This window comes from Microtus pennsylvanicus, chromosome 14 (assembly GCF_037038515.1).
Source record: "Microtus pennsylvanicus isolate mMicPen1 chromosome 14, mMicPen1.hap1, whole genome shotgun sequence".
Lineage (NCBI taxonomy): Eukaryota > Metazoa > Chordata > Mammalia > Rodentia > Cricetidae > Microtus > Microtus pennsylvanicus.
The window spans coordinates 7,263,138-7,281,161 of record NC_134592.1 but is presented as its reverse complement, the minus strand read 5'-3'; the positions used below and the strand labels follow the sequence as shown (position 1 = coordinate 7,281,161).

General features: G+C 50.9%; 1 protein-coding gene across 2 annotated transcripts in view; it reads right to left on the bottom strand.

The window, feature by feature from the left end:
• Positions 1 to 9,038: 9,038 nt before the first annotated feature.
• The window catches only part of Cdc42bpb (CDC42 binding protein kinase beta), a 96,131-nt gene continuing 87,145 nt past the window's right edge, over positions 9,039 to 18,024 (bottom strand). For both annotated transcript variants that reach the window (XM_075948002.1, XM_075948003.1), the window contains 8 exons: positions 16,969 to 17,568; positions 14,468 to 14,565; positions 14,297 to 14,381; positions 14,036 to 14,153; positions 13,805 to 13,922; positions 13,273 to 13,378; positions 13,112 to 13,182; positions 9,039 to 10,259 (listed from right to left, as the gene is read on the bottom strand). In XM_075948002.1, the coding sequence (XP_075804117.1) occupies positions 10,128 to 10,259; positions 13,112 to 13,182; positions 13,273 to 13,378; positions 13,805 to 13,922; positions 14,036 to 14,153; positions 14,297 to 14,381; positions 14,468 to 14,565; positions 16,969 to 17,568 (1,328 nt within the window). In that variant the 3' untranslated portion in view covers positions 9,039 to 10,127. The remainder of the gene's footprint in view (positions 10,260 to 13,111; positions 13,183 to 13,272; positions 13,379 to 13,804; positions 13,923 to 14,035; positions 14,154 to 14,296; positions 14,382 to 14,467; positions 14,566 to 16,968; positions 17,569 to 18,024) is intronic.

Below are 18,024 nucleotides of genomic sequence, written 5' to 3'. Positions count from 1 at the left end.
AAAATTTTATTTATTCATATTTTGTGTGTGTGCACGCTCTGCATGTATACCTGCAGGCCAGAAGAGGGCTTCAGATCCCATTACAGATGGTTGTGAGCCAGCATCTGAGTGCCGGGAAATTGAACTCAGGATCTCTGAAAGAGCAGCCAGTGCTCTTAATCTCTGAGCCATCTCTCCAGCCCTGCCCATTCAGTCTGTATCAGGCTACTTACATGGATGTTCTCAGGGCTGCACATCTGGTATCGGCCAATCAAGTGGTGTGTTTCCCAGTGGAAGACTGTCTTACACTCAGCATTCCTTAGTTGCTTGTGGTCCTTCGTGTAGCATTGAGCCTCATGAGCTCCCCAACACCCCCCACCCCATCTGAGCCTCATGAGCTCCCCAACACCCCCCACCCCATCTGAATATCTATTGGTGGAGACCATTACAGAAATCCACAATCAATCAAAATGCAGAGTTATGAGGCCGAGTCCCAACTGATAAATCAAGACTCTGGGATCACACTGGGCGGTGGTGGCGCACGCCTTTAATCCTAGCACTCGGGAGGCAGAGACAAGCAGATGGATCTCTGTGGGTTTGAGGCCAGCCTGGTCTACAGAGCAAGTTCCAGGACAGGCCACCAAGGCTACACAGAAAAACCTTGTCTTGAAGAACCAAAACAAACAAACAAACAAAAAACCCCAAGAAGACTCTAGGATCTGAAAGTGTGGGAGTCAGAAGTGTCAGAAGCTGTAACCATGAAGTCTCGCCAACATGGCCTAAACAAGGACCATGCCCCCTCCTTTCATGGTAGAAAATGAACAAGAGGACACAGGTCCCTAAGCCCATGTTGTTAAAATGTCCAGAAGATGTAGCCAGCAGTGGTGGCATACACTTTTAATCCCAGCACTCCAGAGACAGGGGCAGGCGGACCTTTGAGCTCGAGGATATTCTATAGACTCAGAACCAGGAGAGCCAGAGCTACACAGAGAAACTCTGTCTCAAAAAACAAAACAAGGTGCTAGAGAGATGGCTCAGAAGTTAAGAGCACTGGTTAGGTTACTTTTCCAGAGGCCCTGAGTTCAATTTCCAGCAACCACATGGTAGCTCACAACTATTGATAATGAGATCTGGCGCCCCCTTCTGGCGTTCAGGTGTACATGCAGGCAGAACACTGTATACAGAATAAATCTTAAAAAACATGAACTCCCAAAGACACTGGAGTTGGAGACAAAGATCTAGATGTTCCAGTACACCTTTTGTCTAAAAATGCATGGTCCTTAGCAAAGGCTCCCCTAGGCTGTGCCTTTATCCATTGGGATCCCCGATCAATGGTCTTAAGAAGGGAACAATTGACATTTTTTCTGCACGTGGACTCCATCTCTAAACTGGAGGATAAAGTGGCTTCTAATGGGAAGTACAGAGAACGTAAAAATCAACAGGGTAGTAAGTCTCCACAGCCAACCGTGTGAGCCGAGCGCTCAATGAACTGGTTCTTGCTGGATGAAGCTGCTGGCCATTCCTGTACTTCAGAATTTCTGCCAAGTGTCAACAAGGAAGGAGCTTTAGCACAGTCCCTAGAGCAACAGGGGTGGCAAGCTGCAACAAGAAGGGGTTGAGTTCTGGGGTCTGAAATCAGACACGTTCTGAGCACCGGGGTGACTCCTTCAGTCTGGCTGAGCGTGTGTGTAGCATCGAGTTTCTCTGCTTCTGATGCTGCTGCTCCACCTCACCATGCCTTTGGCCTGTGCCTGGACTGACCAGGTCACTGTGGCCAGGGGTCACTGAAGAGGCTACTGCTTTCTGGACGTCCAGCAGCATCCCTGCAGATGCCCACGAGTGCACTGTGGACCCTTCTATTCTGATGATCCTTTTAAATCTCAAATTGATCCCTCCCTCTGCTCCACTAGGGACGGCATTGAGGAGTTGCCTTTTTGAACTCCTCCGTGTTACAGGTGCTACTGGTTGCAGCCTGGAGCCATGGCCTCACGGCTGGGTAGTGAGGTGTAGTAGGAAGGACAGGAATAGCCAGGTCCTGGTGAAAAACTAGCAGACTAGAAATGGAACAAATGTAGGCCTGTATGTGTCTAAAGGACCTGTGAGCGCTGCTGCTCTGATTCTGCTGGGTGATGCTAGACTTGGGGCCAAGCCACAGGTGTCAAGTTTGCACAGCCAGAATTTGTTTCCCCAAAAGGCCTCCAGACAGGAAGGTGATGGGCACTTGAGGGAGAGGTGTCAGGAGGGCCAACCCTGCCTGGCAGCTGTGGCTGACAATGGGCTGGTGCTCCTGGTTCTACGCTACTTCTGCAGATGACTGACACTTGAGCATTCCTTAACTGTTGGGTGGCTGGATCCAGGAATGATGACTCTGACTCCCACCCCCACCTCGGCCGTTTGTGCAGCCCACTGGTGGGCTGAAGTTATCAGCATTGTGCCTGCATCCAGCCCCTGCTCCAGCTCAGTGGACTCAGGTGAGTTCCTGGTCACCAGAAATGCCCTACTTTTGGGCTTTGGGATCATGTGAAGCTGGAGCAGAGCGGCCTGTCACTGAGCATGTGCTGAGGGTACTTGGTGAATGGGGCTCTGGTCTCTCTGAGCTCACGTGGCTTAAATGGAAGCTAATTGTTTTGAGGAGTGGTGACATCTAAGTCTGGGTAGCTGTAAGGACCTGAGCCCTAGTCCCCATGGGCATGGACAAGAGAGTGATACAGGCCAAGACTCAAGAGGGAACCACGCATGGCAGGAACTGAGCCATGGGCAAGCACAGAAACTCCACCACTCTTGTGCTGTTATTTAAACTCATAAAGAAAAGCAGTCAGTGGAAAAACTCAGAACAGTAACTATAATGGTAAAAATAAAATTCTGCGGATCCCCAAGTGGCTGCAGTGGCAGAAATGCTGCAGGTCCCAGGCAGGCACAGTACATGAGACCATGCCGCAGGTCTCTGAAGGCAGCTGGTCCCAGGCTGCGAGCCATGTGGCAGCAGAGGGTGGATATTTATTTAGTGGGTTATGGAGGGGGAAGGGAGGCGGGGAGAAGAGCAGAGAGAGAGAGAGAGAGAGAGAGAGAGAGAGAGAGAGATGGAAGCTGCATCTCTGAGAGGGAGATGGAAAAGGAGGAGACTCAGGCTGCAAACAGGAAGAAAGATCTGCCTGCCTCAGCAGATGGGGGATGGGGGAAGGAGTGGGCGTGGCTTGTTTCTTAAAGAGACAGTACAGATCATTACATTCCCTTTTCTTTTTTATAATAAAAAAAGGCTCAGGAGGCTAGGCACCACAAGTTAAGGGAACTGGGGAGGCGGATTCTCAAGACTGCTTCCTGCTTATTTATGGGCATCATCTTTGGCAGGGAACCTGAGAAACCTGGGTGCTGGTCAAATCCTGATGTAGCTGGTCTGTTTGTTCCTGTCTGGCATTTGTGGTATGGAAATGTCTGGTGTTTCTTACACCTGTTTAAGGTATTGGCAGAACAGAGAACAAAGTTAAGGAAAAAAAAATTAGGATCAGGGAATTGAGAAGGGTGTATTGAAGGTGGATCCTTCAATTCGGCTCCCTGGAACTAACAAGAATTTTCTGGGCTTGTGAAAACAGAACCTTTAGACATATACATTGTATAAACAGTAGCATATCTGTCAGAATGACTATGACAGACTTTTTGCACAATGAAAAGTATCTTTAAGACTATGGAAGGCAGCATGAGAGAGAGATTTGATAACTTGTATTTGTCCTCACACCTTTGTAACTTGCAGGTCTTGTATTTGTATTTTACTAAAATTTGTTTGGTGCGGTTGTCCTTTTAAACTGACAAAACCTCTCAGCTGTCAAACTGCATCAGAGATCTTTGAGAAGGATGAAACATTACTTGAGTTATTGATTAAAAAACGACAGAGAACTTACTTGGTTGGCACCTAGAGCTACTCCTCAGGGTCCTCCATGGTTGCTGAAGGTAGTATTTGCCTTTTGCTATTTAGTGCAGGGCCTGCTAGACTCCAGAAGATCCCGTGGGCTAAGAAATCTGTAGGAAGACAGGCCTACCTTGACCTGAGCAGCTAGGCTGTCGATTCCAGTGATTCTCTCCACATCTGGAGATCTTCGGTTTAGATGAAAGGCCGTGTTGCCCAGTGGTCAGCGCTTGCAGTTGAAGTGAATTGAGGATGGACCTTGCTCTGTGCCCATTTGTCTTCTTTGGAGGAAGTAGAGTGCTGCTAGGAGCCAAACAGTCTCTTTTTGTTATGAAAAGTCTTTTAATAATTAAATATTTAAATGCCATATTCCCCAGGTCTCTGAGCAGTCGAGGGCTGTTTATCAGGTATACAGTATAGAATCTGCCTAGAGAGCTGGGTCTGAGCTTGACTGTACTTGACTGTACAGGTAAGATTTACACTCGTAAAAAGACAGAAAGAAGAAAATACTGCTTGCAATAGAAGGCTAATGGCAGAACTGACAATAGTAAAGAATATCTTAATATATTTTAAATGAGGGTTGGATTAAATATAAAGTATTTTTGTAAGAGACTTAAAAATAAATACCAGTTTAAAACATGAGACTTATTGTTTTTATAGTCTGAAATGAGATGCAATGAACAATTAAAACATTTAACAGTAAACATAGGTGCATTTAAGTTACATGTGCGCACACACACACACAGAGTGGAGAGGAACTGGGCAAAGTGGATGCTCTTGGTGGCCCTACCAAAGGCATGCCACTGTGCAAAAACACACATGCAACAGAGTCAGCAAGAGGAATTTAGAGACAAAAAATGTAAGTAAATCAGGGAACCAGGCAGGGTATACTTCAGTAAAGATGGCTGGACTTGATCACTCGACCTGGCTCTCAGTTAAGATGGTGGTAAAGTCACCTGAACTCAGTTAAGATGGCAGTAAGATCACCCATGTAATAGAGTTGACACTGGGGAACTAGGCAGGGAATACCTCACTAAAAGATGGCGGAACATGGTCATTTCAGCCACGATCGTGGTGAAGTCACATGACCTCAGTCAAAATGACAGAAGTCACATGCTGTATGGAAAAGCCACCATTTTTGAGCTGCAGGGGTTTTAAGCTCAATAATAAGAGAGGCCTAGAGGTGTGATCTGCCCTGTCGCTGATCCACAATGCCACAAGCCACAGTGGGGAGCAAAAAGCTGGAATTGAAAACAGCCGCCTCGTGGATCTGATCAATCTTATTGACAGCAGTAGCGGTGGCAGAGACAGTTTGAGGAAACTTTTCCACTTGCCTGTGCACTGACAGTAGAAAGCTCCCATAAAAGCGGAGCTGGCGGGACACTGGCGGAGTGAGGGTACTGTTGGACCCTAGATCACTGAGGAGGAGTCACCCAAGAGACCATCTCTCACACCACAGTTGATGAAAAAGCACGAGGATTTTATTAATTCTCTCATGACAGGGTCTTTCAGCATTTAAGAGGCCAGAAAGACCCTGAATGTCTGGTACAGGCTATTTTTAAAGGGAAAAAAACCACAGAAGCAAGGGGGGTGTCTGGGGGTTGTTCTTTAACTATTATGATTGGCTTATTCAAAAGGGCTGTTACCAATAATCGGCTGGAGAGTGGTTGATCAGATCAGATGAGGTATGGGGGGAAACATCTGAGGGTCACTTTGCCCCTTTCCCAGGGACCGAGTCAAAACATCAGTAACAGAGTTAACACTTAAGGGTTATCTTGTCCCTATTCAGGGAGATGGAAAGTTCCCAACATCTCATTATGTGCATGAGTAGCTGTTAGGTCCTTGGTTCCCGGGGGAGGGGAGCATTACTGCCTCAGAGTTGTCAGAAACGGCTTTAGAGTTATTTTAGTGTTCTACAGTATGAGCTGAAGAAGTAAGGCAATAAGACCTGGGGTTTTGGGGGCCTCTAAAAGGGGGACAGACATGGATGGCTTGCTACCCATAGCTGAAATCGTGAAAATCCATAAAAACAGCGACATCAGAAGTCCTATAACAGGATGTCTCCCTCTATAGGCAGGGTGTAAATTGGTGCGAACACCACAGGACCCATGGGAGAGTGTCCTCTGCACCCAGGTGAGGTGCTATAGCCTGACTGGATTCAGTCAGGGTGACTTGGAAGCCAGAGAGGCCAGAGGTCTCTCAGAGTGACCTTTAACAGTGGGGGGGGGGAGAAAAGAAAAATAAAAAAGAAAGAAAAACATTCACGGCACCAATGTAATAGTAAAAATAAAATTCTGCAGATCCCCAAGTGGCTGCAGCGGCAGAAACACTGCAGATCTGAGTGGCGGCAGGCAGTGGGTCCCAGGCAGAAATAGTGCACAAGACCACGCCGCAGGTCTCGAGACCACGCCGCAGGTCTCTGAAGGCAGCTGGTCCCAGGTGGTGAGCCACGTAGAAGTGGAGGGCGAGAGACAGAGACATGGATAGGCACGCCATGCAGAGTGAGGTTGGATATTTATTTACTGGGTTATGGAGGGGGAAGAGAGAAGGGGAGAAGAGCAGAGAGAGAGAGAGAGAGAGAGAGAGCGCGAGAGAGGGGAGAGACAGAAGTTGCCTCTCAGAAAGGGAGTCAGAAAAGGAGACTCAGGTTGCAAACAGGAAGAAAGACCTGCATGCCTCAGAAGAGGGGGAAGGGAGTGGGCGTGGCTTCTCTTAAAGAGACAGATCATTACATTAACTGCAGCACCATGGTCGTACCTGTTCCTCACACTCAATACCAAAGGCAAGGTTACAGCCAATTGCTCTATGCTGTAGGAGACACCTTTGTCTTTTCCGTAATGCTTGCCTGGGAATTTACCAAGCCCCATGGTTTAACAGCTTGATGTACATGTATGCAGTATGAATTCAACTTTGTTTTGTTTTGCTTTTGGGACAGGGTTTCTTTATGTAACAGCCCAGGCTGTCCTGGAACTCACTCTGTAGACCAGGCTGGCCTTGAACTCAGAGATCAGCTTGTTTCTGCCTCCAGAGCACTGGGATTAAAGGTATGTTTTGTTAAGGTGGGGTTACAAAGTTGAATTCATACTGCATACATGTCTCTGAATTCATACTGCATACATGGAGGTTCTGGAACTTGCTATGTAGATCAGGTTGGACTCGAACTCACAGTACCTCTGCTTCCTGAGTGCAGAATTATGTGATTCTGTTTCTTTAGTAGTCAAAGGAGCATACTTCTTAGTAGGGACCACATTCTGAGACATTAGGCTTAAATTCGTACCAGACTTTTTTTTCTTTTTTTTTCAAGACAGAGTTTCTCTGTGGCTTTGGAGCCTGTCCTGGAACTTGCTCTGTAGACCAGATTGGCCTCGAACTCACAGAGCTCTGCCTGCCTCTGCTTCCCAAGTTCTGGGATTAAAGGCGTGCGCCACCATCTCCCAGCCTATATCAGACGTTTCTGAGACATCTATTTCTCACTAATTATATTTTTGATGAGAAAAAAGCCACCCAGATATGGGACCTCATGAGTTTGGTTTGGTTCAACACCACAGTGCCCACCTGCAGTCCAGACAGGCCTACTGTTTAAAACTAAGGGGAGTGGGAATCAAATGATGGTTAGATTTTTTTCTTTCTAGAAGTCCTCAAGGAGGGACCTCACATTGCGATTTTAGTCACTCCACTAGTTAAGGAAGATCCTGAAAGCAGATCCTGGGGTCATTCACAAGACCAGCCTTGGAGGCCAAACTTTCCCTTCCCCCAGGGTCTAAATGAGGCTATCTAACTGGTCACTTAGACTGTCCTCCCACGATTTAGAGACAGCCCACTTTTATCTGACCTGGCCTTGGCCCAGGACCTAATGGAAGAAAAGGCCCACCTAGGCCATCTTACATGCCGAGGGATGACACGGTGGAAAGGGTCAGCCTGAGCTCTGAATGACTGGATGGGTCACCTCAAGCTGCAGCTCAGGATATGGGGCCACAGTACGCTGAAGTGACCCCAGGGGGCCGCCTCAAAGAGTTCCTTCTTTCTTGAACTGATACTTCCTAGACTCCGCCCCTTCTCAGCACGAAGCAGCTAGGTGTGGCCGTTACTCCCCTCCGCCCACATAACATACACAGCAGTTGATGCTGAGAGTTGGAGGGGACACAGGCAGATGACAAGGACAAGGACATGAAGGTGAGGTGCAATCCCCAAGAGGACAGCTTGTTCCTGGAAGGCACTGTGAGAACAGGGCACTGGGTAAGATCTAAACAAGGACCAGCAGGAGAACGAAGACTCAGGAGACCTATACAACACCCAGGCCAGAATCCAGTTAGCACATTTCCCAGCTTCTAGGGTCTGTCCTAGTGAGGGGGCCCAGGGTTGATGGTGCCAAGCAACTTGGAGAGGAAAGGGTTTATGTGGGGTATGCTTCCATATCACTGAGAGAAGCCAGCTGGACAGGAATGAATGCAGGGCGGGAACCTGGAGACAGCTGATGCAGGGGCCATGGAGAGGTGCTGCTTACTATCTTGCTCCATCTGGCTTCTTGAGCTTGTTCTCCCTCCCCCTCTCGTGTAGACCAGGCTGGCCTTGAACTCAGATCTTCCTGCCTCCCAATTGCTGGGTTAAAGGCATGTGGCACCACAGCCACTGTTTTCTACCAGAACCCACGACTGGCCCCTCCTGTTCTGAACTGATGGGGTCATCTGTTCTTGCTGTTTCATCTGTACCGGGGAATGAGCTCGCTGAGCTCTGAGACACTCACTTCAGCCCTAACCCTGCACGTTACTGGCTCTTAGTGTCCTCATCCACCAAGTTACTGGAGGTCTCTCTGCCCTCAGGAATGCTGACTCACGGGGGCAAGTCCTGCTGGCCAGACCCTGTGGCAAGCTTCCTTTCCTGGGGCTCACGACATTGTCCTTCTCGTACCTTGTCCCCCTTGCCTTCTGCTGTTGCTCAGGCTGAAAGCCCAACTCTATCCGCAGAGGCCCCTTAGGGGATGCACAAGCCTGGCAAAGCGCCCGGGTGGATCGCCCCTTCCCTACCCACATCTGACTTGCCTGCCATGGCAAGGTGATTTGCTGTCTCATGCTATGGATAGAGGTGCCGTGTGTATGTCCCTGGAGAGAGTTACCTGTGGGGCACAGTGGGCGACATCGCATTCAGACAAACCACTGAGAACTGTAAAACTGCCGTATTCTGCTTTATTGACAGGTAAGTTGTTCAAAAATGTTCTCACAATTCAATAATTACAAAGACTCAGACTTACATTAAAAAGTAAAAACCAGAGCTCCCAGCAGGTGCGTGCCCCAGTGTAAAGCCGGGGAGGGTGGATGGGGCAGGCAGGTGCTGGGTGTGACACGCAGGCAGGGCCAGCAGTGCCACAACCCTCAGTGCCGACTCGGCCAAGTGCACATCCTGAATAGTGTCACCAAGCATGCCAACAGGCAAGGGAAGCCTGTCCAACAAGAGGACAAGACATGCCTGCTGCCACAGTCAACACAGCCTTCGTGGGCTGGGCCGCAGACCTGACCACTCAACACAGGTCACAGGGAGGATGAGGTTAAATACAGGTGGCGCTCGCGGGCCTGCGGTATGGGCCGATGTGCAGGAGTGTCGGGTGATTCTATGTGACTGACTGGGCTATTAAGCACAGAGGCTCCATGCAGGGTGAGGGGAGAGGGAGGGGATGTCCCAGGGCCTGGGGTATGGCTTCCCAGGCTCCAGCTGCCTCTGAGCTCAGCAGGCCATGGGCTTGCCAGCCCCAGTGCTAGCCTGCGGCAGACTGCAGATGCAGCAGGGCATCTTGTGGCTGTGGCCCGGCATGGACTAACAGGGACACAGGCAGTCAGCAGGACAGCGGCAACTGTAGGGCTAAGTGAACAAAAGTGCCACAAACTAGCCTCTGCCTCCTTGACACTGGGGTGACGCACGCACGACTTGAGTCTTCTAAGGTCCTTGAGACAGTTTCAGGAGAAAGGGAAGGGCTTGAGGCCACACCCCCAGCATCTGCCGAGGAAGCCCATGGGTCAGGGTGGTCCTTCATGTGCAAACGGAACAGTGTTGCCTTACGGCTGTGCAGACGAACACATCTGGTCGATTGCCACCAACAACGTGGCACAAAACTGCTCATTATAATAAAGATTATTTTATCTATCTACAAACTGATTCTACATCTCCTTGGACAACACTGGAGGGCCAGCTCAGTCTTGGCACTGACATTGGGGCCATCTGGGCTCCCAGGCCCTGCACTGCTATGTTGGCCGCCTCAGGCATCACAGGCTGGCTGTTCCAGGCCTTCCATAGGGAGCTGGTTCCGATGGGGCGAGTTGGGGCTTGGAGGGCCGCTGGGGTTGGAGCTATTGGATGGAGTTGAGTGTTTGGTGGAATCGGAGTCAGGCTGCCAATGCAAAGAGAGATACGTGAGAGGCAGGTACGCTCTGGTCCCTGGAGTGAGTACGCAGGCTGTCTACAGCCTCAGCAGGGCCCCTAAATTCACAGGCAGGCACATCCACTGACCCTGTATGCTGAAGCCAAGGGAGAAACTCTAGGGATAAATAGATGGGAACGTCATCGGGGTCAAAGGCTGTCATCAAAGCCTATAGCTACCACAGTATGAGAGAAACAGCTTCCCTGGGGTTAGGGACAAGAACGACCTCCTGCTTCACTGCACAGGTAGTGGATATAACACCATTTACAAGTGACGCAATCCTGCATACATCAAGACAAACCTGAGCTACAAGTAAATTCAGCAGGCTCAGGGCTCGGTATTGACACACAGCAACAGACCACATGGAAACCAGACAAGTCAATTCACAAGAACATTGAAGATAACAGGCGATATGTACAATCATAAACCACTACTTAATATGGCTGGAGAAACAGCTCAGAGTGTAAACTGCTCTTGCAGAGGAACCAGGGCTGGTTCCCAGCACCCACACTGAGCAGTTCACACTGTCTCTAACTCCGGCTCTGGTGGATCTGGCCTGTGCTAGCAACCACACCACAGAGAACAATAAAGGAGACTCAGAAAAATGGAAAGACGCTACATTCACAGACTGAAGTATTATCAAGATGGTATCAATTCTCAAAGTGGTCTACAGATATAACGTGAGCTCCTGAAATTCCAATGGCCTTTTTCAGAAAGGGAAGTTACTCTAAAGAACAAAGCCTGGGTCTGGTGACTCTGGTCTCTACTTCCAGCTGTGATCAAGATCTGTGCAAAGAAGGAAAGCTGCATGGGGACCTCACACTTTGTGTCATAAGCAAAATCCAGGCTGGAGTTGAGGCTCAGCAGAAAAATTCCCAGTTTAAAAAAATAAAGTCAAGGGACCCATGTTCCAAAGTCTAGGACAAAGCAGCAGAGCGACACTGAAATCAGCAAACACACAGACTTCCACGCAGCCACAGCTGAAATCAGCAAACACACAGACGTCCACGCAGCCACAGCTGAAATCAGCAAACACACAGACTTCCACGCAGCCACAGCTAACGACTTAAACAAGGCTGTCAAGGCCATCCAGCGGGTAAGAACGCACCCTACAACAGCTGGCACAGGACATTTACATGCAGGGGCTACACTCCACACACAAACACACACACACACACACACACACACACACACACACACACACACACACTCTGCTAAGAACGTAAACATTGGACGGAAACAATGTAACCAGTATTAGCTTAGATAGAATATCAAAAGTGGGTGTAACAGTTAAAAAAAATTTGAATTTTGCCCAAATCAGTAGTTTTTGTATGTCAAAAAACACCACCAAGAATGTGAAACACGGCTGGAGAGATGGCCGAGTGGTAAGAGCACTGCTGCTCTTGCAAAGCGCCTAGGCTTGGTGCCCAGCACCAACACGGCGACCCACAACGATCCGTAACTCCACTTCTAGGAGATCTGGCACCCTCTTCTGGCCTCATTGGGCACCATACACACAAGCAAAACACTCACACACAAAATAAATAAAAACCAAAACCACAAACCACAAAACAAGACTGGCTTCAACGGAGAGCCAGCACGTCACCCAGCATGCTCGTGACGGGTGAGGAAGGAGGGAGGGGTCCCTTTTCCAGTGTGCACTGGAGAAGATGGCTAGCGCGGTGAGTCTCAGGTTGTAAAGGGAGCAGGAGAGTGGCCATGTCAATCGCCACTTCCATGTTGGGTGGCTATGAGTGACAGGCCAGCTCCTCTCTTTCCAGAAAGACCTCAGTCACATAGGACACGTAGTTCCTCAAACCTCAGTGCTAGATGTTAGGTAAAGTCCTAGCTCATCTGTTTCTCATCCCCATTCCACGGAGGGAAAACTGAAGCAGGGGCCACTGTCACTTTCCAGTGCATGGAATGCTGCTGCTCACACCCTCACAAGTGCTCTAGAAGGGGAGGAAGCGAGGTGACCAGAGGAGACTCTCCAGGATGAGAGCCAGGTTATGCCGTATCCACACAGAAAAACATGACAGAAAGGCCAGGTGTGGCCAGGCACATGCTCAGAACTGGGGAACAGGAAGACTGGCAGAGCAGAGCTTTTCTGGGCAAAGACAGATCCTGTCAGGAAAAGCAGAGATAAGCAGGGCCCATGACGCTCACACCCTTTCTTTACTGAGCACTCCAGGGGCAGGGGCTGGCAGATCTCAGCACTGAACTCAAGGCTAGGTCAGCACTGAGTTCCAGGCCAGACTGGGCTATCTAGTGAGACCCTGTATAAAAGCAACAAAACCCTCACAAAACATACTACAAGTCCAGAAGTAAGTGAGGTGGTGCCTGCCTGGAATTCCAGAGCTCGGGAGACCCTGCTCGGGACAGTCTGTTAAGTGTGACCACCTAGGCAGCAGGGCGTGGAACCCCCGACCACTGAGAGCAGGGCTCACTCCTGGAGAAGCACAAGTCAAGGCTGTCCTCAACTACACAGTAGTAAACTTGAGGCCAGTCCATCTCAGAGGGCAGAGAGGTTCAAAAGAGGGGCGTCTCTGGCAGAACCTCACCCCTAGGTGGGGTGTGTGCCTGGTGACCCCACAACCTTGGCCACACTGCTGCACGTGGACCTGCGACTCAAGTCAGACAGCTGCCCGTCCTGGGCTGCCCAATGCTAGTGAGGGTCTCTGTGCTCAGGCCACTGTATCCCGAGTGCAGGACTCCAGGGGGGCTCAAGACTGCACTCCCTGCTGTACGGTGTTCTCCTAGACCCAGTTCTCAACCAGCGGGCCCTGGGGGTCCACGGCGGTCTGTGCTGGGATAACACGTACCTCTCTGTCAAAGTCCTGGTCGGGATCGGACATGCTCCTCAGAGGCACGCTCACTCCAGGCTCAGACCCACCTGTGGACAGCGACACCTTTGACCTCAGGGAGAGGTCAAGAGGAAGACAGAGAATGGAGTTCCTACCCCAGCACCTACCCCCTGTGATACCTGATGAGGGCCATGAGATGTAGGGTTTGCTCCTGGACGGGGGCTGCCGAGGGGGACCCGGAGGGGCAGGGCCCTGCTTCTCCTCCTGGGCAGGGGGTGCGGCACTCTGGGGGAAGAGAGGAACACAGAAGAGTGGTACATGAACACAGACAGGGACCACGGTGGGGTTGCCACAACGGGATGGTAATGAACAGGCCCTGGATGTGGCTTCTGACCAGTTAGAGCTAAGAGTGGAAGGCAGCTATGTTCACTACTGTACCATCAATGCGTCTGAGCCAAGAACCAGCAAAGGCAATTGTAGAAAAGCCTACAGAAAACACTGTATAAAATGAGGACACAAAAGTTGCTATTGTCTCACACAAAGGAGTTAGACAGCAGTTCCCTAAGGGACACAAGTACACACAGGGAGGTCCCCCATACCGACACCCATCACTGGGAAGGGTTTCACAGGTCAGCACAGAACAGAGGCAGGACAGGCACTATCTGCACAGCAGGGGATGGAGCCCATGCCCACAGCTGGCTGAGCACGCACCAGAGGCAGGTCCATGAGCACCTGCATCCCATCCCCGGGGCCCATATGAGCCACGTGGTTGAAGTTGGTCGGGTTGGATATCATTTTGGATCTCAATTCTGGGTCTCTGAGCATCTCTCTGCGAAAAGGAAACATTTGAGAATCAGGAATCTGGAAGCATCCTCTGGCTCTGGCCAGCCCTTTACTGCACACTCATGGGGACCAGGGACCTGAAAGAGGGCCCCGCCTCACCGCCGCTGCTGCAGCCGCTCTTCTTCCGGAACTTTGAAGACAAAACGCCGTTTGCTCCGAGTCCGCAGCATCTGCTTCTTGCTGTTGTCCGAGGTATCGGGCACATTGAGGACAGCTCCTGTAGGGGAGCAGGTCACTAGGCTGCTGCATGGAGGGGCAGCCATACATGTGGTAATGGTCACTTCAGACTGACCAGAGCAGTGGGATAGATGAGGCCTGTGCTCTGTTTGAGGGCCACTTCCCACCTGTGGGGAAGCTCACCTGAGAACTTGTTCTTGAAGTAGATGAGGCGTGGGGGCTCACAGCCCAGCAGGTTGAGGGTGCCATCAGAGTTCAAAGGTCGTATCTGTAAGAGTGGAGGAGACCCATCATGTGTGTTACCAGGAATCAGAGCAGACAGCCGCCCTTGATGAGACCATCACGCTCTCTTACCCTCCGCAGGCCGATGGTCTGCACCCACTCCATGGTGCGCACGTCAAAGACGTCTACCCCGTACTCGCTGTATACCGTGACATGGGAGGGGCTGCAACCTGGTGCAGATGAAGCAGAACAAGTAAGCGTCGAGTTCCACCCTCACCTGGCCTCTCAGACCACAGTGGCACTGGCAAGCAAGGTGCAGGCGCACGGTGCTGCCTGTGGTGGGCTTACACCAGCCACCTTCACTTCAAAGTCACCTGTCCCACTGCTTCCACACCTCAGCAAGATGTTGAAGTTGATTTACAAAGTCGCCTCCTCAACTCGGCTCTCAAGAAACGAGCTCGGGGAGGCTCAACACCTGTTAAGTTCAGGCAGGGACCGCGGGTCCCACATGGCCAGGCAAAAGCTTCATTTTTTTCCTCTTGTACACATATGAATCATTTACTTGCATGTGTATTTATGTTCCGTGTGCATGCAGTGCCTGAAAAGACTGTAAGAGGGTGCCAGATCACCGAAACTGTACTTACAGATGGGTGGGAGCTGCTTTGTGGGTGCTGGGAACTGAACCCCAGTTCCTCGGAGAGCAGTCAGTGCTCTTAACCACTGAGCCACCCAAGCCTTCTAAAATGATGGAAAGAAGGCAGGTTTCTGGGTGAGTATTCTGGAGACCTAGACCGACTGCTCTGCTCTGGCCATGACTGGGCTGTGCACACTTCACAGGAGGGACCCTGCAGTGAGGAGGACCCGAGTGACCCTCTCGGAACACACTCAAAGCAGCATGGGTACGGGACGATGCCCCCTCCTTTCCCAGCTGTCTGCTGGGTTATGACAACAACTGGCACACTACACTGTAGATACATGTCCATGGCCCCTGAGCTGTGAAGCTGAGGGAGACACAGCAAAGCCCACCTGAATGGCCTGCCAGACACCAGGAATGGATGTCTACTACTGAGCTATGCTGCTGCTGCTGGCCACCCACCGCTAGAAACCTTCAGTGTGGAGCAGGAGGGCCGTAGATCCCAGGCTGACTGCTGGAGGCCTCTACCCTAAGCACTCACTGGAATACGCTCTAGGAGCTATGCAGCTAAGGCTCTGCCCATTCCAGCCAGGTGCAGTCAGCCTAGGCAAGCCAAGGTACTGAAGCCTGGAGCCGGCCACCAAACCTGTGCACAGCTCGCTCTCTCTCTCTCTCTCTCTCTCTCTCTCTCTCTCTCTCTCTCTCTCTTACACACACCCCCCCACACGCTGGTTTTGATACCATGCGCAGAGGCTAGCCCTCAATCACCTCTAAGATGACAATGCCCCACATGGGAATGGTGGGGCAAGTGCTCTTACTTGTTGAATATATGGGACTTCACTTCTGATCTGTCAACAAAGGATGATGTTCAAACTGAAAAGTTTAAAGAAAACACACACTAAAGAGAACTCAGTGGAGGACGTGTGCTTTTGAGCTGGACAGACTTGCAGGCTGAGAGCTTTGCACCTGTCTCTGAGACAGGACGAGGAGGCACCACGGGCACTGCTGTAGACAGGCTCTCAACAAGTACTTCTCCACCCTAGTTCCTTAACTTCTTCCAGCTCTAAAGTTGACCCGGACTCTGCTACACATGGGGCTGAGGAGGAGGACTCATGCTAGTCATTCATGTCCAGGATCACAGGGACACTGCACTCGGGGACCTGAGTTACTGGGAAGAGAAATGAAATTCTAGAAGTAAGGAGTGTATGGTACAGAGGGCTGCACTGGCTGCTGCAGAGACCAGGACAGGGATCACAAGGCTGGCCTGCCACCCCACTCCAGCTTCCTGGGTGAGAAGGGTTCTCAGTGTTGCAGTGCACAGATTGGTTATCCGCCATGACAGCCCTGGTGTCTAGCTTGGCCACACCAGCGAGAAGTCAGCCTTGACTTTTTAGCTGCTCACCATCAAGGAAACATGCCATTCCCTCCTATCCCAGCAACCTCAGAGGCTTCATGCCAAAACCAAGTCTGTGCCTTGCTGGTCGCAAATTCTTCACTGCTTGCTGCTGACTCCAATTCTATGATGGTTGGGCAGCCTTAAAGCAACAAAGTGCTCAGCTCTCCCAGCCTTACAACTTCTCAAACAAATCACGGTGTCCCAGCCTCTGCACAGCACCGCACACACACGGACTTCTTACTGCAAATGACCTGACACGGAGTTAAGTCTCCTGGTGACCGAAACCCCTGTAGCTTTATATGGTCCTGTGAATTCATCTACTATGGGAAATGCCTTTTAAAAGAAGATTCCAGGTTCATTTCCTATTCACGGTGCCTTTCTGCCCAGGAGGCCTCTTGCTGTCACACCCTGGAGGAAGTCTGCTGGCCAACAGCACAGGCCCAGCCCTGACTGCACACTGCCTGCCTGTGGACCAGCCTCGTCACTCCGCTCCTTATTCTCAGCTGGGGGACTGGGAGACAAACCAAAGCAAACAGAATGCATGCCGACTGCCCATATGAGAAGCAGCAACAGTGATATGGCAACAGAAAAACATATACATACTACAGGCGACAGGAGCCGCAGGCCACATGAGCTCCTGCATGCGTGACCTCCGGCCTTGAGGGTCCACGTACAGTCCCATGTGGCTGAAGCAAAGCAGGTATTCCTCACTTTTGAGCTCCACAGCACAAAGGGCATCGAAAGACTGCTGTGAGAGGAACGCAAGCGAGGGATCAGTGGGATTTACCAGGTCTAGAGGCTGCCCGTCCCCCTGGATGCTCAACAGAGAGAATCCAGAAGGGTAGCCAACACAGAGCCTGTCCTTGAACACGGCCATCCACTGCACGTGTCCTGGTGCCACCAGCTCATTGAACTTCCTGTGGAAAGGTTTAGTTCTCTGAATCTCATAGCAAAGGATCAGTCGCTTCACGGCCACAAACAGGCAGGTGGACGAACTCTTCCTCAGTGTCCCTGTTGCTATGAGTTGGCAGCCTTTCGTTTCGGGAAGCTTGATATCAAAGTTGCTTGCTTCTGCTCCATCAAAGGAGGACCAGGGGTAGAGGTGCACGTGGTGGTTTCGGCCACAGAGGAGGATGATGATCTTCTCCTTGGGCGCCAGTTCGATCTGGTACACTTTCTTGCAGTCAGCAGCGCGGACAATCACTACAGGCAGAGGGTGCAGGTGACTTGCTCTGGCTAACACAAGAGCTGCCCTTGGGTTCCCTAGCAATCCTCCCACCACAGCCAGCCCCAGAGCCAGTGTTGCAAATGCCCCTAACAGAGACATAGCTTGTCTCAGCTTCCTGACAACCCTGTCCTGTACTCAGTGTGGCCGGTTCTAGTTGATACAAAACAGTAAGCTCCTGTGGACTGGATCTGGAATTCCCAAGCTCATGCCCACTCAAGCTAGGACACTAGCTGGCTTAGGACCTCAGCCACTTTCCCTGGTCTGGAGCCTGAAGGACACAGCTGCCCGCCTGCTCTGGCTACTGTAGGCTCTGGCTCCTTCTCTCAACAGGAAGTGACTATGGAGTGGGGAAAGGCAGGAAAAGCCACCTTCCCTGGCTGGCAGGAGGGACCAGGAACTCTAGGAAGTTTCAGTGACCCAGCATCACTGGC